The 24,595-nt window shown below is 35.1% G+C and overlaps 1 protein-coding gene across 3 annotated transcripts in view; it reads left to right on the top strand.

Moving 5' to 3' along the window:
- RYR3 (ryanodine receptor 3) overlaps positions 1-24,595 on the top strand; it is a 793,997-nt gene that overhangs the window by 434,762 nt on the left and 334,640 nt on the right. For all 3 annotated transcript variants that reach the window (XM_056810219.1, XM_056810218.1, XM_056810220.1), the window contains one exon: positions 21,356-21,572. In XM_056810219.1, the coding sequence (XP_056666197.1) occupies positions 21,356-21,572 (217 nt within the window). The remainder of the gene's footprint in view (positions 1-21,355; positions 21,573-24,595) is intronic.

Raw genomic sequence — 24,595 nt, 5'->3', positions numbered from 1 at the left:
CCTTAATTTTTTATATCACCCCATCATATTCAATTTGTTCCTGTGTACTGTGTCTAGGTATACTCCTTCTAACTGCCCTAATAATTATAATATTCTTAAGAGTTACAAGTAATCAGAGAGATATAAATCAAAACAACTCTGAGGTATCACCTCACACCTCGTAGATTGGCTAACATGACAGCAAAGGAAAGTAATGAATGCTAGAGAGGATGTGGCAAAGTTGGGACATTAATGCATTGCTGGTGGAGTTGTGAATTGATCCAACCATTCTGGAGGGCAATTTGGAACTATGTCCAAAGGGCGATAAAGGACTTTCTGCCCTTTGATCCAGCCATAGCACTGCTGGGCTTGTACCCCAAAGAGATAATAAGGAAAAAGACTTGTACAAGAATATTCATAGCTGTGCTCTTTGTGGTGGCAAAAAATTGGAAAATGAAGGAATGCTCTTCAATTGGGGAATGGCTGAACAAATTGTGGTATATATTGGTGATGGAATACTATTGTGCTCAAAGGAACAATAAAGTGGAGGAATTCCATGGAGACTGGAACAACCTCCAGGAAGTGATGCAGAATGAAAGGAGCAGAACCAGGAAAATATCGTACACAGAGACTGATACACTGTGGTACAATCGAACATAATGGACTTCTCCATTAGTGGCAATGCAGTGATCCTGAACAACCTGGAGGGATCTATGAAAAAAAGCACTATCCACATTCAGAGGGAAAACTGTGGAAGTAAAAACACCAAAGAAAAAACAATTGCTTGATTCCATGAGTCGAGTGGGATACTATTGGGGATGTAGACTCTGAATGAACATCCTAGTGCAATTACCAACAATATGGAAATGGATTCTGGTCAAAGACACATGTAATACCCAGTGGAATTGTGCGTGGGCTATGGGAGGGGAGGGGGAAGGGGAGGGAGGAATAGAAAATGATTTTTGTAACTAGGGAATAAATAATGTTCAAAATTGACCAAATTAAAAAAGTTACAAGTATTGTCTCATGTAGGAATATAAATTGTTTAATCTTATTGAATCCCTTGTATTTTCTATTTCTTGTTTACCTTTTTGTGCTTCTCTTGGATCTTATATCTGGACATAAGATTTTCTGTTCAACTTTGGTCTTTTCATTAGCAATACTTGGAAGTGCCTTTTTTATATTTCTTTTACCAAGCTGTTAAGGCTTTTTTCATGTTTCTCTAGTGTCACTCCTGATTCTTTATCCAGTTTTTCTTCTACCTCTCTTGTATTATTTTTAAATCCCTTTTAAACTCCTCTAAGAACTCTTTTTCTCATTTTCCTTTGAGGCTTCATGTGTAGCTATATTGGCACTGTTGTCCTCTTTTGAGTTTTTTTAGCATATGATCTTCCCTGTCCCTAAAGTAATTTTCTGTTGTCGTGTTTTTCTTTGTCTTTTGCTCATTTTCCCTTCCTATTTCTCAATTTTGTCCATATATTAAAGTTCATCTTTGTTCCTAAAGTGGAGTTGAGTATTTTCCTGAGCTTATTATATTGTTGTCTACTCCAGTGCTCAGGGACCAATTAGCTGCCTTTGTATCCTATGTTGTGTGTAGGGGCAGCCTACCTGTATTGTGTTCTGCCTTTGGGTCCTATAGTGTGTGTGAAGGCAATTTGGCTACATTTTGGGTCAAAACTGTGTGCACTTTCTGGGAGTACTATGGATACTGTGGGAAGGTTTGCAACTGTTTTGCCCAAATGCTGCCTTTGCCAGATTGGGCAGGACTCTGCTCCACCCACTGCCAGTTTGTTGGGTACCTCTCCTCCTGCTGTAGTTTCCCCAGATGCCATCTATGCTTGATTGGTATCCCTTCTTACTCTAGTGAGATGTATCTTTCCTGCTATATGTAAATATATGTATGTGTATAGATAGATAGATAGATAGATAGATAGATAGATATGTTCTGTTATATGTCTTGGGTACCAAAATCATAAGAAATTTCATACTAATATTTTTCCATTCACTTACTTCTCTTCTTATCCTAAGTATATTAATTTTGTTTTTGTCAAAGCTTTTCATTTTGATACAATTAAATTTTTATTTTTTACTTTTTTAAATTATCCTTATTCCTTGTTTAGTTAAAAACATATGCCCTACCCATAGCTCTAATAAGTAAATGATTTGCTTCCTTTCTAATTTTGTTATGATAAGATCTTTAACACTGAGCTTATATAACCATTTAGAATTTATTATGGAATGTACTGTTAGGTCCATTGATATAAACCTAATTTCTATCAGTCTACTTTCGAGTTTTACTGGTAATTTTTCTCAAATAGGAAGTTCTTTCCTAAGAACTTAAATTTTCTGGCTTATTGGAAATTGGGCTATTGAGTTTCATTATTTCTATTTCTCTCTTATCTAGTATATTCCACTAATTTCCTCTATTTTTTAAAACCAGGAGCATGTGGTTTTGATGACTACTGCTTTGTAAAAAAGTTTGAGATCTAGAAGTGCTATTTCCCTTTCATTCTTACATCTTTCCATTATTTTTCTTGATCCTTTAGTTTATTGCTTCAGATTAGTTGTATTATTATTCTATCAGTTCTGTGAATTATCCTTTAGATATTTTATTGTTATAATATTAGAAATATAAATTAACTTTGGTAGTTTTATCATTTTATTATATTGGCATTGCTCAGCAATGAGCATGTGAGATTCTTCCACCAATCTAAGTCTTCTCTCTATTAATTGTTATTTGTGATTGACTATAAAGTAATAGCCATGCTTTGGAAAATTAATCCCAAAATATTTTGTGCTTTTTGTGTTATTTTGAGTGGTGTTTCATTTTCTATTATTTTTTCTTAGATTTTTTGTTATTAAATAGAAATACTGCTGATTTAGGGAAGAGGAGATTGGCCTGCAATTTTCCTGAAATTAATCTTTTAATATCTTCATTACTAGGATTTTCAAAGTATACTAAATGTTGTTAGCCAATGAGAACAGTTTAACACAGGATAAATGAATATTATATTTTGTCAAAGGCTTTTTCTGCCTCTATTGAGATAATCATGTGGTTTTTAAATATGGTTTTTAATATGATCAGTTACATTCACTGTTACCCTTATGTTGCACCATTCCTACTTTTCTTGTATATCAAACTTGGTTATGATAAATGAATGAATTACTATAGTCTATTTGGTAAGATTTATATTAAAAAATTTAATCCTTCATTAATGATATTGAATCATATTGTTTTATTCTTCCCTTCTAATTTGTGTATGTTATTTTCTCTATATCCCAGATCTAGTTTAATATTAAATAGTAATGGTGATAATGCTTGCTTTACCCCTGATCTGATTTTGAAGGATTCTAGTTTATCCTGTTACAGATAATACTTGCTGATGATTTCAGATAGATACCCTTTATCACTCTGATGAAAGCTCCTTTTATTACATTCTGTTGAAGAAAAGGTATATTGCTTTCTATTCCCATTCAGTTTTCTCCAGAGGTCTATAATATCTAACTTTTCTTAAGTTTTATTTATCTCCTTAACTTCGTTTTTTGTTTGTTTCAATTTATTGACTTCTGAAGAGGGAAGATTGAGGTCCCCTACTAGTAAAGTTTGACTATTTCCTCCTGTAACTCATGTAACTTCTCCTTTAGGAATCTGGATGAAATGCCATTTGGTCCATATATATTTGGTATTGATATTATTTCATTGACTATGGTACCTTTTAGAAAGATATCGTTTTCTCCCTATCTCTTTTGACTAGAACAGGGTTTACTTTTGCTTTGTCTGACATCATGACTGCTACCTCTACTTTTTTACTTTGACTGAAGCTAAATCAATTCTGCTTCAATCCCTTACTTTTATTCTCTTTGTGTGTCTCCTTGCTTTAAATGTGCTTCTTCCTAAAGACAGCATATTGTGAGATTTGAGTTTTTAATCCATTCTGCTCTCCTTTTCCATTTTGTAGATGAATTCATTGCATTCACTGTTATGATTATTAATTGTGTGTTTCACTCCTTCTTATTACTTTCCTGTTTATCTTTCTCTCTTCCTTCAGCTTTTCCCTGTTCATAGATGTCTTACTCCTGACCACTACCTCCTCCAGTTCATTCTCCTTTTTTCCATCTCTCTTCCTTCTCTTATTGCCTTTTCCCTCCTATTTCTCATAGGGTAAGATAGGTTTCTATACCTGACTGAGTATGGGTATTATTCCCACTTTTAGCTAATTCTAATAAGAATAAAGTTCAAGTTTTGCCCCCCACCATCTTCTTCTTTGCTATATTGACTCTTAGGTTATGCTTCGTGTTAGATAATTTACCACTTTTGTCCTTCCTTCCCTTCCCTTGTGTTACTCTTTCTAGTTGGGGAGTTGTTTGCTTCTGAATTGGTTTTTTTTTTTGGTCTCTATTTTCATTTGGCCCTTTCTAGTTCCTAGGTTGTTTAATCTTTCAATCTTTTCTTTTATCATTTGATTTTTAAAGTTCTTTTCAAGTTCTGAAATATTTTGGGGGGCCTAACATCCTTTCTTACTCCTTTGAGGCTCCACAAATTTTCTTTTTCTCTTTGTTGTCCTCTTCTGAGTTTATAGTTTGATCTTCCCTATCACTAAAGTAACTTTCTAAGGTTAGTTGTTTTTGTTTTTGTTTTTTCCCCACCTTTTGCTCATTTTTTAAAGTTATTGTTCTCCCTTCACACTCCCCATTATGTTGAAGTTCTGCTCAGTTTCTGGGGTGGAGAAAACACTGCTCCAAGCTTGCAGTGTGGCCTTCTCTGGGGCTTCGAGTAGTCCTGGCGATCTTTGAGTTCTTTAGTGTGCACTTCTAGGGGGTGGGTCAGATTGTTTCTTATGGGGAGGCTTGCAGAAAATTTTTTCTAGCTATATTCTGCTTCCCCTGCTTTTGGTTTCCCTGTTGACTAATGTTGGGCTAATCTTTGATCTGCAGATTCAATTGCCTCAGCCTACAGGGAAGCAAGTAGGGGAAGGGTTGGGCAGGCTGCACCTTCACTATGCCATTTCATTGCCCCAGGCAGTTTCCTAGCCTCTAGGGCTTTTCCCTCCCCTACCTTTTCTTTACCTCAGGCCTTGTCAAAGCAGGTAGGACTAGCCTTGAACTATTTCCCCATCTCTGCCTGTTTTGTTGCCTCTGGCCTCTATAGGACTAATTTTGGGCTGCCTCCCCCGCCCTTGTTATTTAATTGCCTCAGGCCACTTGTTAGGGAGTAGGACTGCTCCCCTACTGCCTGTCTTTTTGACTCCTTTCATGTTTACAATCTACAAGCTCCCTTTCCTTTGATATAGCACTTCCTGTACTACTCTTTTTTTTTTACCACAGTGAGACCTTTCACTTCTGCTTTCCCTTCTTTTGAGGTACTTAATTTTCTATATTTATTTATTTATAGGGAAGATGAGCATCATTTACTCTGCCATATTAACTCCTAGCATTTACCTCCATAATCAATTCCTATCATTATTTTTGCTTCTTTTGACTTTGGGGATTTCATTTTGTTCTTTTGCCATTTTGTTGACTTGATTTATTTTTTGCCCTTTTCTTTTTAATCAGATTGGCTAAAAGTCTGCCAATTTTGTTTTTCTTTTTTTAAAAGATTTTGTGTATTGATGTCTTTCTGCAAAGTTTCAGAGCTCAATTTGTGAGCTTAAATTAATTTTCATAAATAAGGACTTAGATTATATAAACTTTGATCTTAATGTCATTTCTATCAGTCAATCAATATACATGTATTAAATGTCTACTATGCTGGTCAGTAGGGATAAAAAGACAAAAGTTTTCCTTGAGTTTTTAATCTAACAAGAAAAACAACAGGAACATATATATATATATACAAAATAGATATAAGATAATTTTGAACAGAAGGCACTTGTACCCAAAAGATCAAGAAAGGCTTTATATAGACCATGGTTCTTGAGCTGAACTTTGAAGAAAGGTAAGGATTCTAAGAAAAATCTAAGTTTCTAACTAAGGGAAAGTAAGTTACAAGAATGGGACACAGTACCTGCAAAGATATGGGAATGTGATATGGAGTATTGTTTGAGGAACCATAAAAAGTTCAGTATGGATCGACCATCTAGTGTGGTGATGGCAAACCTTTTAGAGACCCAGTACCCAAACTGCAACCCTCACACCACATATGAGACCGCTGCCTTATCCCAGACAGGGAAGGAAGGAAGCACTCCCATTGGACTGCTGGGCAGAGGAGCAGGTAATGTGATAAATGTCCTCAGGTGCACATGGAAAAGGGAGGGAGATCAGCCCTCTCCTGGACACATGCCACAGGTTTGCCGACACTAATCTAGTGCATGTTTAATGATCCTAGAAAGGTAGGGTGGGCTGAAAAAAGTCAATTTTTAGAGTTTAGGGGCAAAGAATATTTCTCAAGTAGAATTATCCAAGTAGAATTGAAGGTTAATTATTAAAATATACAAATCAATATTTTCTAGGTAACATGAAAGCCTCTTCTAAATATTGTTCTAAATAGAACTTTTTCTAGATTACATCATATTTTAGATAAGAGTGAACTTGATCCTCTTTATAAAAGGCACATTTGAGAATCATAACAATTTGTTGACTTAGGAAATGTGAATTTTATTATTACTATTTTACAGCTAGGGAAATGAGATTCTGAGAGGTTATGTAATGTAGTCATAGTTATATGATTACTATCCAGTATCTGAGTCTGGATTCAAATTTATGTGGTCTCATCCAAGTCTGGTGCTCTCTTCTGGGGCTTATCCTCAAGGAGCTCACATTATATGTAGTAGGAAGAATAAGACATATGCATAGATAGCTCTTATATGAATTGTAATGGGAAAAAATGCAAGCTAAACTTATCCAAAATACTGATATATTTGAGAATTTATAGATTATATCCAACTACAGAAAATCAAGATAGACTTAATGGAGGACACTTGATTTGAGTCTTGAGGAAAAAGTAAGATTTCAAAAGTTACAGAAAAGAAAGTGTTAAGGGTGGCCATTCTAAAGGTGAGGGATGATAAAACAAAAAATAAAGGTAAGTGAATGTCCACATTAGCCAGAAGACAGACTATGAAGAGGCTATAACAACGTGGAATATGGCTGAAACGGTAAATCGAAGTCAGATTATAGAGGCCTTTGAATGCCAGTCTGAATTTATACTTTTTTGTTAGGAATTGTGAAGCAACTGGCAGTTTTAACATAAGAGATTGATGAAAGTTTAACCCAAAAAAATTACCTTGTATTTATATATAGCTTTATGTAGGTACTTTAATATGAATCTATTAATTTAATAAGATGAATATTGTAATGGAGTAGGTTTGTAGGTGTTAAAAGAAACAGGATCTAGGAGAGACAGCTGATGTTTAGATTGGCTCAGAGAGAGAAGGGGTTTGATTAGTTTCACTCTTCAGCTTTCCCTTTTCTGGTATGGCTGCACTCACAGACTGGCTCTTGTTCCTCTTGTTCTCCTCCTCCTCCACTACTAGAGCCAAAATATTTTCCTCCCTCTTTAAGCTGTTCCACTCATACTTGATTCAAATTTGAGAAAAGATAACCACTTTAATGTAAATTAATTCAATTAGGTTATTACAAAGGAATGGTTGTCAGGGAAAAGAATGGAAAAGGAAAGTGGGAGGAAAGGGGGTCCTTTCTCTAACTACACTTTTTCCCTCCCTCCTTGAGTTTGGTGGCAACTATGGCTTTGGCAGCCTGAGCCCCTGAGAGATAGTCAGGTTGACTGACCCTGGGTTTGGCCCCTGGCCACAGTTCAGACCCAGGACACCAGGAGTAGAGGTAAAGTCTGATGGAGAGCTCAATGTCTTTTCTCAGGTTTCTCTTCAGTAGTCTTTCAATTGGAAAATGTTGGGGGGAAGGATTTCCAGTCACTAGCAGGAAAAAGATAGGTAACCCTCAGGAGAAAGTCCTCTCTCTTCAGCTTCTCAAAACTGAGACAAACCGCTCTTGGGAAGGAACCTTCTGGCTTCTCAAGATTCCAGCCTCTCAAGATTCCTCAGGCCGCTCTCCCGATGAGGAGAAAGATCCATCAACTCTTCAGCCTGGTACTTTTTCTTATGTGCAAACCTCTATCACAAATCCTCCATTTTCTGTTGTCCACATGGTACCACCTTGGCCCATGCCACCTTCTATGTCTATTCTAGTCTATCTATGTTACTTATTGTTCCCATCTAACCTCCCCTCTCCCAAAATAATAAATCTTATCCTAATCTATTTGCTATCCTACATTCCTATCTTATACTAAAGCTGAGTTGTTGGGGAGGAGGGTTAGGATTATGTGCTGATAAAGTTTTACAATATAACAATTTCTTAACATATGTATATGTACTAACTTTTATCTAAAGAAATCTGATTCATTCTGTCCCTGTGTTATCTCTCTAGTTACAACATTCCCTTTTCTACCCTAAACTACACTATCCCTGTCTGTTAATGGTTAGTATATTAGGTCTGTCCTTTCTATCTATATTAGTTGATTAGATCGTTAGTTTGCTACATATGTACTTACATGTCTGGGTTTTCTATACATTTATATATGTTACAAGTTGTATATACATATATATCTTCTCTGGTGTGGAGTCATCCAGACATAAAGATCATTTTCTTCCCATCTGTATGAGACCCACTAGAGATTTATTTATGGATATACAATTTATGGGCTGCCCTTATTTACAGCACAGCCCCTAATGTCAGTGTGAAATTTGTTCACGTTCTAGATATGTCATTGTGGATTCATACTTACTCCTCTTCAGGAAATCCACTTCTCATGTTGCCTGAAGATCTATACTTCATTTTTCATGTGCTGATTCTAATGTGCATGTGGATACAATTCCCCCTATGTGAAATTAATTGATTGGAGATTAATCTTATGTGACCCATTTTCTTCTGAAGTTCAGTCCCCATAATGTATTTGGTTCAAAGTTCTTTCCAGTTGTCAGTGTGTCTTCCATCCTTTGGTGTTGCATGAAGTTTGTCCCAGGTCCTGGGGACCTTCTCCTTTACAAGATACATACTTTCCTGTCATCTCTTGAAGACAATCTAGATATCCGGAACTAAAGGATCATGCATGTGTAATATTAATATGTGCATGCACTTAAGAGTGAATATGTTGATGCATGTGAGTAAAACTTTTTACAGGATATTTGTGCCATCTTCATGTGTGCAAGTGAGATTTTTAAGGTAATGAATGTAGGTATCGTTCTTAATGTGTGATTGTAAGGCAACTATTATATTCCTATGTGATTGATTGTAGAAGTTAATTACATTTTAGTTTAGACTTGAGATGTAGAGTTTTATATATATGTTTACTATCTGTTTTAGGCATTATTCTATTTCGGTTCACTGTCATTTGGGCTGTCTCTGTTCAGTATCTCTCTTTCTGTGCAATTTTTTGTTGCATTCATGGGCTCTCTGTTTGTTTATCATGAGCTTTTCTTGGAGCGTCTGTGTTTGCATGGATTCTGTGGCTTCCATTAAGTTGTCTTCTGGTGTATTATCATGGGCTTAGTGATGTTTAACATGAGATGCATGGAACTGTTAGTTAATATCTCCATGGGATGCCCTCCCTCTCTTTTTCCCCCTGGAAAGATTGTGTTTTAGGGGAGGATGAGGCATATTGGTAACCTGTTTCAATTCTCCTCTGTAATCTGTTTTGGTGCCTATGGTTTCAGAGTCATGGTTCCATGCAATAACTTTAGTTTGGGTAAGATGCTCCAATAGCATCTGTGATGTTTCCCATCTTCATTTACTGGGGTCTGTGGACTTGTCTCAGGTTTTTCAGTCAGGGTTTGTCATTATGAGTTTAGGGGTTTTCCTAATTTGATTAAGGTAACTTCATGGATTAAGTATATAGGATCTTATGTCTAATAGCACTCTCGATTAATGTAAACTTCCTTTTTGTATGGGTTTCTGTGGAACTGGTACCAGGCACAATAGAAAGGGTCATCATTATGCATTGTCTCTTGGTTTATTAAAAAATCTGGGTTAGAAAAAGAAAGGTGTGATAATAGCATTACATTGGCTATATCTTCAGATTGTTCTTTGTCATCTTCTTATAATGTAGTTTCATTTATTCCTCTTTCATCATCATTTTCCCCATCCCCATATTTTTCATAAAATTTTTCATAGCTACTGACTCCTAATGCAGACAGCATTTCCTCCACTGAAAAAGAATTTTTTGTGTTTTTGTCTACTTCTTCAGAAAAAAATTTATTTGTTCTGAATTCATGGGTTCAGTATGCCAATCTGTTTCCCACTCATCTAAATCTTTGTGTTCTTTTTCATAGAACTTGATGTAGTCATAAAGTTCTAGGTCTTCCTCACTGTCTAGGTCAACTATTGTTGTGCCATTTAGTTCTGTATTATCAATGTCTAGTTCTGATTCTTGTTCAATGAATTTTGTATTCCCCAGGTCTTTCACTAGCTCTTGTTCAGTGGTATGCTGGGACTCTGTGTCAGGGGTTGGTTGGTACATCAGGTTCCATGTCTTGGTCTGACCCTTCCTGGTGATTTCTATATTCCCCAATTCTTTTTCCAGTTCTTTCCCATGACTATGCTATAATTCTGTGTTCTGTGGTGACAAATTTGATTCCTGGGTATTTGCTGCTTCCTGAGGATTTGCTATCACATTACTGGTATGCACAGGTTCTTCAATATCTTTTGGATCAGGTTCTTGTCTATTTGCTTTCTCTTGTGAATCTGTTGACACATAAACCATTCCCTCTATGATGGTATCTTCTGGGAATGACTTCAATATGGATCTGGCTACCCCTGTATGGATCAGAGTCTTTAAGGTAGTTCTCCCCTCATTTCTCTTTTTCTTTCCCCTCCTAGATGTATAAACGTATAAGTTCCAAGGTCCTTTGCAAAAATGTATTGTTTGGCTGCCTTGTAAGAATGGTCTGGATACTTAAGTTGCTGTGTTAGAGATTTGCTAGCCCTGTTTGATTTTCCACTTCCTAAACCCATTCTGCAAGCTAAGAAATTTTCCAAAAAGGTTTTAATCTGTTCCTTGCTTTTCTCTATGCTGTTTTGGGTCTCCATGTATTGTGAACCATAAATGTCATGTTTCATGTCTGCTATTATTAGGTGTGTAATTACTCTCTCCATCTCAATTATAGATCTAAGCTTTGTACTTAAATTGCTTACCTTGGCATCTTGCCCAACTGTCTGTTTCTCCACCATTAAAATTTTAACATTTTCTTTCTCCTTTCTACCATCTCCTTTTTTGTACTTTATGCTTATGCCCTCATGTTTCCTCCCTGGGGTGCCTTAATGTAGCTAGGGCCTGGCTTCATGTGGAATAATGATTGTTCCTTGCTATCACCTCTGAATATTGGGGCTTTGCTCCAGAAGCTATTGCTGCTTCCATGAATTTCAGGTCTGGGGTCTCCTATTCTCTCAGTCTACAGTGAGAGCAATACTGCTTGCTATTAGAGTCCAATCTCCTATAGTTTTTTTTAGTATACACCTTTTACTTTTTATGTAGGTACTTTAATATATATATCTATTAATTTAATAATAAGAGTATGTTTGACTTTTTATAGTCAAAACATATACAGTAGCTCACTTAAGTGACATAATAGACATCATGGGTAAATTATATCTACATTTACCCAAGATATCTATTATGGGTAAATTATATCTATATTTTATAGATGAAGAAACTATAAGAAAATTATAGTAGGAAATTCTCATAACAGCACTTTTTAGATAAGAAAAATGGATTCCCATAAATTTAGGAATGTCTGGAAAAATTGTGTTAAATAAATGTGTGGACTATTACTGTACTAGAAGAAATGGTGAATATAAACAATCCAGAGAAACATAGGAATCAGTACAGTGAACTAGGAAAATTATTATAATAATATAAATTTAAACAACATAAAAGGGCCACAATAAGAATATGAAGACCTGGTCCTATAAAAAAGAAAATGAAACAGTTTCTTTTGATAGAGAATTAGAGAACACAAAGTATAGAAAGTGAAAGAAAACATAGAGGAAGGAATAAGCATTTATAGTGCTTACTATGGACCAGGCACTGTGCAAAGTAAGGATCATTTATAAATATCAGCTCATTTGATTCACTCAACAACTGTATTAGGTAGGTATTTTTATTATCTCCATTTTACAGTTAAGAAAACTGAAGCAAAAAGGAAAAAATTAAGTGACTGGCCCATGGTCACCCAACTAATGTCTGAGGCCAGTTTGAACTTAGGTCTTCCTGACTTGAGACCTGGCACTCTATCAAGTGTATCACCAGTTGATCCATGTTGATATGCTGTCAGACTTGTTGAATGTATTGGTCAATTTTACTCACTTATTTTTCTTAGTTACAAGGAAGGATTCAGTGAGCCACATGAGTAGCATATTTCAGAAAATATATTACAAGCAATGTGAAGTCTAAAGAGAGGAGAAATTGAAGAGAGCTATTGCAAGGATCCAGATGTGAGCAATATAGGAATTTATCTAAAAAGATTTACTTATTTAAGTGCCAATTTTTTTCTAAATAATCTTACTCATGAGTTAATATTATGGCATCAACTGGATGCCTGGGCTTATATGGAGACTAGAATATTATAAAATTCTGGTACTACTTTTTTGGATTTGTGTAAAATTGATGAGTTAGTCTTTTTATTATCTATAATTAAATACCCTAAAGCAATTATATATCTAATTGATCATCATAAAAACCAATTTTGTAGTTGTTTCTATTTGTATGAATAACAACATACCCCAGTTGACTGATATTTGTAGTTGCCATTAGTATTCCATTCTTGTCCATCAGACAACTAGAATTCAAGTAACCAGAAGCTTAATCATTTCCATTTAACTGTATTCAATGGTATGGAAATTATTGCTCAGTTAAGTATATTTCTAAAGAGAAAGGTATGTGCATTGACTGGATTTTATCAGGCTTTTAATAAATCTTGACCAGAAAGAAATAAAACTTTGGTAATAGATATGATTCAGATAACTTTAGTCATAGCTATCTAGATTAAAGATACAGTTATAAATCAGGCACTTAAAATGAAAATTGATTTTAGAAAAAGAAAGCATTCCAATTCTTTAGTCACTGAACCAGATTGTGCTTTTCCTTGGATCTCTGTCTTAGCCTCTAGGGAAAATTTTGATAGCATATAAGAGTAATAGGAGGGAGCAGCAGGGTAGCTCAGTGGATTGAGAGCCAGGCCTAGAGACAGGAGGTCCTGGATTCAAATATGGCCTCAGACACTTCCCAGCTGTATGACCCTGGGCAAGTCACTTGACCCCCATTGCCTAGTCCTTATCATTCTTCTGCCTTGGAAACCAATACACAGTATTGATTCCAAGACGGAAGGTAAAGATTAAAAAAAAAGAGTAATAGGACTTCTTTTCCAAAAATAAAAAGGAACAAAACTGATTTTACATGCTGTTGGATTGTGAATAATAATACTACATATCAATTAAAAGTAGAACATTTTATTGAAGTAGCAAGCACAACATAATTTTGGGGTTTTATTTGTTTTGTTGATGACTTTTCTGTTTATATTAGACCTTTTCCCTTAATCTCCTTCTCTTAATACCTGCATTGAATGCTCTTTTGTAACAAAAAACAAAAGCAATACAAGCTAAGCAAAATCAACCAATATAGAGACTTCATTTGTTGGCATATGCAATATCCCGAAAGGTAATCTTTCATTTCTGTCACAAGAATGTGTCTCCTCATTGGTTCTCTGACACTGGGCTTGATAATTATATTTAGTAGGAATTCAACTGCCTTTTATTGTTGTTTTTTTTATTTTATTATAGACCCTGTATACAATTATTTTGACTGCTTATTTGGCCTTGCAATAGTTCATACAAATCATCCTATATCTCTCTGAATTCTTTAATTATTTTTTATTGCACAGTAATGTACCATTATAATCATATACTACAATATTTTAACCTTTCTGCACTCACTGAGCACCTACTTTGTTTTCAGGTTTTATTACCACAAAATTAAATCTTATATTATAGAAGACTTTTTCACCCACTTGGAAATTGAGATTTCTGGTGCACAGGATTTAGATTTTTTAATTAATAACTGTGGGTCAACTTTGAAATATACTTTGCAGTCAATATTATCTTGTGTTTATGAGCAAACACAATATAATATTTAAAGCTAGAAAGATACTTTAGAAATCATTTAGTCTACCCTTATCATTTTTTAATTAGGAAAGTAAAGAAGTATAAGATTACTTGCCCAAAGTCATAAAGCAAGTTAGAAACAGAGATGGGATTTAGGCCTAAGTTCTCCAACTTCAAAAAAGTTCTATTTCTATTATAACACACTTCTTATCATAAATAAATGAGTAAGTCTCATTTGTCTTAAAGGTGGGATGAAAAAATGTTGAGAGTAATTTTTCAATATAATTTGACTTAAAATTTTGAAATTGATCAAAAAATAAAAAGAATTTTGCTTCATCACACTGAAAAATGCATTAGTTCTAGGGCTATCATGGTGGGAGGAAGGGCATCAGAGAGTAAGAATTTTACATGCATAATGTTTTACTGTGAATACTTTCAAAGGGAAAAAGTGGATTTTTTAAGAGAAGTTAAGGGAATTATTAGAATACAACAGTGATTAAAATAAATAACATATGAACATTTTCCTTACAATTTAAATCTTATAAAGTTACATTTGTTATCCCTGTTTTATGGATGAGGAACCTAAAACTAAGAGAGATCTTGTAATTTGTTCATAGTCACACATCTAATAAATATCAGAGCTAATACCTGAATATACTTATAACACCAAATCCAATGCTCTTTCTATTACATCAGGCTGTGTCTCAAAAGATAATTCCCCAAATTAACACTATCTCATACAATTCAATTCAATTTTAGCAAACACTTATTAGGTTTCTACTTCATGCAATGCAAGGTACTTGGGGTTGAGAATATTAAGATGAACAGAAAAGTCTCAGCCCTCAAGTAGTTCACATTCTACTAGAGGATACAAAATGTGTACATATAGGTAAATACAAAATATCTATAAAGCAATTTCAAGTGCCAATGACCGAAGGTAGAGAAAGGGATTAGAAAAAGAAAAGGTATACAAACTTGGTGTTGAAGTAAGGCAAGGAAGGAGGATGCCTTTTTCTAGCTAATTGACAGCCTTTCTCAAAGCACAGAGGATAGAGATGGAATGTAGCATATGAGGAACAAGCCATGGAAGATTTTTGAGTAGGGGAGTAATATGGTCAGATTTATGGTTTGGAAATATCTATTTGGCTAGTGTATAGGTAGTGAATTAAAGAGATGAGAGACCCAAAATAAGGAGGCCAGTCAGGAGTATATTGCAGTAGTCCAGAGGAGAAGTGATCAGACTTTAATTAGATTGTTTGCTATGTTGTTGAAAAGGAGACAGAAATGATAGATTTTATAGAGGTAAGAATGACAAAACTTGGTAATTGATTAAATATTAGAAGTTTGAAAGAAGAGGAATGTAAAAGACATCTCCAAACTTTTGAATCTGGGTAACTGGCAAGGGGGTTGGGGCAGCGGACCAGAGCCAAAATGGGAGCTTAGTAATAGGAAAAGCTGAAACTGCTTCAAAAGCTCTCTCAAACCAACATTAAAATAGTGCCTCAAACAGGAATCAAAAAACCAACACCATGATGGAGAAGGGGCTCTCGGGCAAAAATCCAACTTGAAAAGTGGGCAAAGAGAGTAAATTTTCACAGGATGAGGGGAAATAGGAAGTAAAACTGTACACAGAAGTGTGGGATGACCACTTCCCACCTTTTATACCAGGTTTCAAGCCTCGGCAAAGGTCAACTTTGGGATCCCAGGATCCTGCCTAAACAGAGCACTTTACACCCATCCTTTGAAGTCCCAAGTCCCAGGCCCTGGCACCAGCCCACAGTGAGGCTCCAAAGGCCATAGCACTGGACCCTTTCAAGTCTGAACTGTGGTGAAGACCTTAGCCCCAGGGCAAAATATTTCACAGTACTGAGTCCTGCAAGCCATCAGAATCAGCAGTTTTCAAAACTCCTTGTCCACAGACCAAAAAAAAAAAAAGGCTGGAAAAATGAGCAAATAAGCAAAAGAAATACCTAACCATAGAAAATTTCTATGAAGACAAAGAGCAAGGCAGATTTAGTAGGGGACAGTGACATCCAAGTCACCACATGCAAAACTGCAAAGAAAAATGGGAATTAGTCCCAGGTGCTAGATGAATTCAAAAGGGAAATCAAATAAGAGAAGTAGAAGAAAAATGGGGAAAAGAAATAAAAGTAATGCAAAAATAAAGTAACTTTACCCTTGAGGGTAGAATTGATCAAATGGATAAAGAGGCACAAAAATTCAATTAAGAAAAGTGTTTCATGAAGAGTAGAATTAACCATCTGGTAAAAGAGGCAAAAAAAAAATCTAGTGTCTCTGGGTAATTGGAAAAATAGCAGTGCCACCAATAGAAAGAGAGTTTGCAGTAAAATTCTCTTTGGAGGTAATTATAATGAGTTCTCTTTTGGATATGTTTAGTTTGATGTTGCCTTTGGGTAACCTGATGAAGATAAAAAATAGTCAGTAATTTAAGAATAGAGTTCAGTATAAAGACTAGAAATGAATATATAGATTTCAGAGTTTCCAGCAAAGATTTGAAAATTGAATAGATGTGCATTGAAAGCCTGGGAAACCCACACATTTGTAGGCAATAAGATGAGCTAGCTGTGTAAATTAAGAACATAGGAGAACCAGGAGAAACCATGAAGATGAGGTAGTTGATAGTCTTTAAAAGTCTCAAAGTACAAATAGAATAATGACTAGGAAAGATTTTAGTACTTCAAAGTCATTTGTAAGTTTGGAGAGAGCAATGTTATTAGTAAAGTGATTGGGATTGGAGTTAATGCTGAGATAGGTTAAGAACTTAGTAAGAAATGAAGAAATGCCTACATTTCTTGTAAAAAGAATTTAGATGGTCTATCTTAAAGTTTGACTGGAAAGACATAAGTAAGTAAATAGCTTGAAGAAATGTAAGAGTGAAGAAGTTTTGGGAGTTTTTGTTGTTGCTTTTTAAGGATGGAGCATCTAGATATGTTTATAGCTAGGAAGGAAGAAGACAGTGTCTAAGGAGAAATTAAAAGATGAGAAAAAAATGGATAATCAAGATAATCCAGGATTGAAACTCTCAAAAGAAAAGATGGAATGGAATCAAGAACACAAGTGGAGGAGTTATCTACATCATAATGACATCCATTGAGATCAATATTTTGCTCTTTTGTTTTCTCTCAGGACTTGTTTGTAGATTGAATTGTTTTCAAGCATAAAGCTATTGCTTCCCATTATTTTCCATTACCATTATCAACCCTGAATTTCTTAAAGAAAGTAAGGACTTTATTTGTATTGTTTAGTGACTCAAAAATAGAGTTTAGATCTGGTCAGCTCTTACTAGATCTCTGAATAGCTTTTGTTTAATGGAAAGGGAAAACAATATCATACATGTGTCACCTTTCTTTCATTCTCATATGCATTTCCTACTAAGAAAATAACAAGAAAATGTAGGCAATTCAAGACCTTTTGTTTTTGTTTTTCCATATCATTATAGCCCTTGTAAAGGCATTCCAATAGAAATAGGAAAACAATCTGTCGGTACTAATTCCTCATAAAGTTGATTTTTCATTGTGAAATATTTGTAGTCATCTAGTGGGTAAGACAATAACCAGCCTTCTTTCATTTCAAAGCAAATAGCATCCTCTTTAAATGTAACTTGTCTAGTTTTCTTGTTTTCCTTCAAGATTATTAGACGTCTAGAAGACATTTTTCAAATGACAAGAGAAGCATCCATGAAAAATATCAAACCAAAAATACCTTTCATAATCTTAAAATTTGAGAGAATTATAAAATCTCAAATGCAAAGAATAGCAATGGCCATCGAGTCCAACCTAAGCAAAAATGATCTCTGAGAAATTACTTAACTAATCATCATATAATTTCTTTGACCTAATGCTTAAAGGCATACTACTTAAGGTATACTGCCATACTTAATACTAATCTTTGCTCCTCCTTTCCTGGAGTTAACCAAATCACAAGTTGAAACAGATGATACTCTCATTCTATTTACTTTGTTTTCAGAAACAATGACTATTTCTCTCTGTGTAACTGATTTCCTTGACCTGTCTCCAGACAAAGATTTTTTTAGAGGATGGGTGAATGGAATATTCAGTACTCTTAGGGTTTGAACACTGAAGTTAATGAGCTTACACTGGTATATTTCCCATATATAATCAGACATTTATACTCACTTAACAGTAACCTACACTTTTACTGAAAAGTGCAAAACAAACCCATAATAATTACATAAAATTCTGTCTATAAGCCAAAATAGCACTCTCCTGCCAGTGCAGATAGTATTTATAGAAAGAATAAGCATGCACTTTAAGCCCAAGGATAGTGAGGAACAACTGTGAGTAATACATGTAGTGAGGACAACTCCCAACTCTGGGATTATAGAGCTAATTATCCTCGTTTGGTCTCAAAAATTTTCCGTAAGAATCTCTTGATCCCTATAGCTTCTGTGGAAACAAATACTATTTCCATGGCTAAACTGAACTCGTCTATCCTATCCTAGACTAAGACCTTACTGGGCACGACATCTTAACTCCCTGAGTTAGTCCTTTGGGCTGTTTCTTTCAAAATCCACTTATACACTAATTTCTCTGTTCAGCTGACTTTGGTCTTCAAAAACCAGTATAATATCCTTCATTTCCAATTTTAAGCTTAGTTGATGCTTTAAACTGACTTGATGATTTTTTAAAAAGGAAAAGGCAATGACTCATCCTAATACTAATATATCCTAATACACCATCAGGGTACCTTTCACCAGCATTCTTCTTCATCTCTGAACAATAGGTAGAATTAAGAGAAGATCTTCTATCTCTTCTCTTTCCTCTGTTTTCTTAGCTGCAAAAATGAACAAAGTATATTCTCCTTACTCTTTCTTTTTCATAAACAAGGACCAATCTCAAAAGACTCAAAGGGAAGTAGGAATAGATCATATCTATCCTTCTCTAAGGGAAACTAATTCCTACCATTGGAGGTAGCAGGAGGTTAGAGGCCAGAAACTAGTCTTCTCCTCTCCTCAAATGGGAGTGGGAGGGATGGTAACTACCAGGATAGAATTACATCTATCTTGTTTACTTAGGTATAGTCTAGGGGATATAATTTTAAGATTCAAGTGAAATTCTTAATTTCTGTTTATTCATAGGGAAAGGAGGATAGCAGTTATTAAATCTAAGGCCCAAAAAACTGGAAAACAAGGGGATGCCCATCAATTGGGGAATGGCTGAGCAAATTGTGGTATATGTTAGTGATGGAATACTATTGTGCTAAAGGAATAATAAAGTGGAGGAATTCCATGGAGACTGGAACAACCTCCAGGAAGTGATGCAGAGTGAGAGAAGCAGAACCAGGAGAACATTGTACACAGAGACTAATACACTGTGGTATAATCGAACGTAATGGACTTCTCCATTAATGGCGGTGTAATGTCCCTGAACAATTTGCAGGGATCTAGGAGAAAAAAACACTATTCATAAGCAAAGGATAAACTATGGGAGTGGAAACACCGAGGAAAAGCAACTGCCTGACTACAGCGGTTGAGGGGACATGACAGAGGAGAGACTCTAAATGAACACTCTAATGCAAATATTATCAACATGGCAATGGGTTCAAATCAAGAAAACATGTAATACCCAGTGGATTTGCACGTCGGCTATGGGGGGTGGAGGGGGGTAGGGGGGAGGAAAAGAAAATGATCTATGTCTTTAATGAATAATGCTTGGAAATGATCAAATAAATATAACTAAAAAAAAATCTAAGGCCTAACATCCTTGTCATCAAATAACAGTTCCACAATGAACCCATATAGCAAATAGGAAAAAAGCCCATTTATCCAAATTGAGAGCAAAAGAAAATCCAAAGAAAGTTTACTTAGGAGAATGTATACTAGACAAGAATGAAGGAACTCTCTGCCATTGGGAGTAAGGTGTTTCAGCTCAACCAAGAGTTCCACATCACACCCAAGGAGAAAATTCCCTGAAGTTTCTAGTGTAGCAATCTGAGAATAAGCACATAATTAAAGGTCCAAATGTCATTTTTCCCCAAAGTCATTGTCTCACTTCAGCAGCCTGAAGGGTTGAAATATTTTCCAACCAGGTTTTTTCACATTATTATTGCCTACAATCTTGGGATAAGTTTCCAATATTTTCCCACACATATTTTAGCAATTTCCTTTAATTTTTATGTGAATAATACCTTTCTATTTTAGGAAACCTCTATAAGAATTTCAATAATTTAATGTTGTTGAAAATAACCCCCTCCTTATAATTATTATCAATGATGCAATAACTTCTGCAGTAGGATTTATGCCACTTAGAAGAATTTTTAAAAACCTGGTGAATATTCTTTGTTACTTCTATTCTATTAGGTAGCCAATGGCACTAATTAATATTAAACATATGTAATACTTAAAGATCATATGATTTGTAAAATTCTCTATTTACAAACTCATTTTATATGTTTTCATTTCAGTTTTATATATAACTTTTATTTCTAAACATATTTCTTTCTATTCCTATATTTCATGAACCAAGGGATAAAAGCTGTTAACTAAACTAAGCTAGCACATTAACCATGTACGAGACTATATCTTATATTCTTCACCTGCGTCTCTAATTTCTACTAAAAAGAAGATGAATTTTCTTAACTTTTCTCTGGGTCAAAGACTGATCATTATAATTTCATAGCCAAACTTCTAATTTGAAAAATGAGCTAACTTAATCCCAGAAAGTGTAAGTGATTTTCTCAAGGTCATAAACCAAAACCTATGTTCTTTGATCTTTGCAAGATTAAATTTAATATCCAATGGCTCCAAGTATTTTATTTTATAAGATTTATTAATAATCACTTGAAGTAGAAGGAAAAAAGGGAACAAATGTAAAAACCTGAGTATAAAACACCTGAGTAAAATCCCCCTGCCTCTTACCTCACCCCACCTCCACTGCTATGTTTCCAGGGGAAGAGGCTACACAAAACCTATATCCTCCCTACATTAGCATGTAATGTGAGAAGGAACATGGGAAGCTGGAAAAGAGAGTTCTGGACTTCAAAATTCTAACTACACATTCTAAATCCAGTGCTCCTTCCATTCTTCTGTTGCCTGTTTTCTAGTTCTGTTACCTTTCATCTAAACAAGGATATATTTCTCTAGTATTTTACTGTATATTCTGGAATGTTGGTCATTTTAAATTAATGGCCTTGATGATTTGCAATTGAAAACTTATTGGAATATTTTTGGTTTTTCTTTTATATATGCTTTTAACTCTTTTCTGTCTTCTCTTTCAAAATAATACAGAGTACGTTTCCTTTTGGGTGGACGTCATGGGGAGTTTAAGTTTTTGCCTCCCTCTGGATATGCTCCCTGCTATGAAGCCTTGCTTCCAAAAGAGAAGATGATATTGGAGTCTGTCAAAGAATATAAGCGTGATACTGAAGGAATTAGGGATTTGTTGGGCACCACACGGTTCCTTTCTCAAGCTTCTTTCATTCCATGCCCTATAGACACCAGTCAGGTAGGCTAAAGTTGTTTGTTGTCTAGACAAAATCCTTTTTTCTGGTCCTGGGTATTTTGGAAATTGTTTAATGTATATTGTATTTACAACTCACATTGTTATCATATAATGTATCATCATTAATTACTGTCATTGTATTTTAACTCTATTCATCTGCTTTGACTTTGGGGAATGGACATAGATAGTATGGTCATCAAGTAGAATAGAGGTAGGAAAAAGCAAGGCATGTTTGACTGATTGGAATAAATAGACCAATTTAGTTGGAGTGTAACTTTATGTGTCAAGTGCTAGAGGATGACATATAACTGGAATGTGTTAAATGCCTTTAAAGAGATTGACAATTGATATTTAATAAGAGGATGGAGTTCACAGCCATCTTGCTCTAACTACAAGGAGGTTGATGTTATTCAGGAAATCCTCTCCTCCAAAGAATATGAACTTACAAGGAAGAACATATTCTAGCTATTAATAAGCTCAGGTTTCTGAGACTAAATAACAAATTCAATTTATATTGCTTGTTAAGATACAAACTGTCTCTAGTACTGTAACTAAGTATATGTCACATTAACTTAAGGCCTCCTCTTGAGTCTCACCTTACTTGACCTTCCTATAACTTTTGATTACTCTCATCTCCTATGTACTATCTTCTTTCCAGGTTTTCATGACACTGATCTTTCTTGGTTCTTTTACTTGTTTGACCATTCTTCCTAAGTCTCCTTTGCCAGATCTTTTCTCAGATCCCTCAAAGTTTTGTCCTAGTCTCTCCTTTTTCTTTATTTTTTCATGATTTTATTCACTCCCCTAGGATCAGTTTTCATGCTATTTCAGATGATTCCAAGATTTATATCTCAAATCCTAGTCGATTTCCTACATTCCAGTCCTTCATTATCAATTAAATATTGGATAACTCAAACTGAACATGTAAAAAAAAAAAAAGAACAAATCTTATCTTATCTTTCTCCTAAAACCTTCCCTCTTCTGAAATTCCCTTTTACTGTTAAAGGCACTAACATTTTCTCAGTCACACAGGCTCACAACTTCAGTGCCATGCTCAGTTTTTCATTTTCAACCATCCTAAAAAGCTGATCTGTTCCTGTCCTTACTTTTGTATCTTTATAACATTGCTCATTCATATTTTCTTCTCTCCATTCACACAATCACCACTTTAGGGAAGGCTTTTGTGATTTATGCCTGAACACAACACAATTTGGTGACCCTTCCTCTAATCTTACCCTACTTAAGTCCATCTTCCTCTCAGCTACCAAAATGACTCTTCAATAATACATAAATCTAACATGTCAATCTTTTATTCAATTAACTCCAATAGCTATTATCTTCAAGATTAAAATAATCCTGTTTGACTTTTAAAGCCATTAACAACCAGGGCTCTTTTATAACTTTCCATTCTTCTTATACTTTACTCCTTTCCACATAGTCTATGATCCGTTAACAGTGGCCATTTTGAGTACCATTGTAAACCATACTATGACTCCTTTTATGCCTTTTCAACTCTTTTTCTCATGTGACCAACAAGGAAAACTCGAAATTTTTTTCTGATCTTCATGACCTCAAAATCTCTTCAAAATAGAAATTATCTATATAATATAAACTCAAATAAAGCAAATATTACCTACCAATAGAGAAGACTAATTACTAGCTCATTACTACTTGGAACCTATTCTCCTACCATCTACCATAGTCCAACAGAGCATATTAAAAGCCAATCCATAGCCTTGCAACAGAATTCTGTACTACTTGCATTGCCTTAGAAAATTAAAAATCAAGGAAGTAGAAACAAGATGGCAGAGTACAAGAAGCACTCCAACTAAACCCAACATTCCCGTCCAAAGAATTCCTTGAATCAAATTTTAGAGTGGCAGAGAAAACAAGAGGTGAAAATGAGATACTTTTCCAGCCTAAAACAACTTAGGAGATCAACAGGAGAGATCTGTGGTACCAGAGTAAGTATTAGCCCAGAATGCAGTATGGTAGCACCAGCAATGGGACCTTAGAGGCAACTGCAATCTCAGTACCAGCATCAGTAGCAACAGAAGCTTCAGAAGCTCTCACCATAGAGACAATAAGAGGGTAGGGAGCGGTTGAACAGTTGGTCAGCTGGTCGTAAATGTATTATAGGGAATCTTTTGCTGGCACTGCTTGCAGCTGGTACTGACTGGCAGTTAATAATGCCCATAAACAGTCCCAGGGTGGAGAGGAGCAATTCATAGCATTCTCAAGGAAATAGGAGCCCTGGGCACAGTTCCAAGGGCAAGATGAGCACTAACTCCTGCAGGCTACAGAAGAATAGGGAACCTGGTCACAGTTTTAGGGCCAAGCGGAACACTAGCATTTGTGGCTACAGGGGAACAGGAGACCTTCCTGGGTAAAGGCTAAAAGCACAGATCAGGAGAGCAGTGAGGACACCTCTCTTCAGACCACAAAACCTTGAAAGTTTCAAAAACATGTAGATGCCCAAAACTAGCTCTGAAAGAAACAGCCTGAAGTGTTGGAGTATGCCTCCTCACAATGAGGTGAATAGAGCCCAACATTAACAAGTTCAAAGTCAAAAAGTAGACTGGAAAATTGGGCAAATAGGAAAACAAACAAACAAAAACCTTGAACATAAAAAGTTATTATAGCAGCAGTAAATATCAAGACATGAGCTTAGAAGAAAGTAGTGCAAAAATAACTACAACAAAAGCCTCAAAAAAGAGAAAGAATTCTAATTGAATCCAAACCCAACAAGAATTCCTAGAAAATTTTTAAAAAGAGCTAAGACTACTATGGGAAAAATTAGGAAAAGAAATGAGGCTAATAGACGAAATTATGGAATGAGAATTAGAAGACTGGTAAAAGGGACACAAAAAAAATTCTAAGAAGATAACACCTAAAAACCAGAGTTGACCTAATTATAAAAGAGGCACAAAAATTTCACTGAAGAAAAGAACTTCTTAAAAATCAAATTTGGCCAAATAGAAAAAGATACAAAAGCTCATTGAAGAGAATAATTTGTTTAATAAAAT

This window comes from Monodelphis domestica, chromosome 1 (genome assembly GCF_027887165.1).
Source record: "Monodelphis domestica isolate mMonDom1 chromosome 1, mMonDom1.pri, whole genome shotgun sequence".
Lineage (NCBI taxonomy): Eukaryota > Metazoa > Chordata > Mammalia > Didelphimorphia > Didelphidae > Monodelphis > Monodelphis domestica.
Note: the sequence above shows the minus strand (reverse complement) of the source record. Positions and strands in the feature narration are given on the sequence as shown.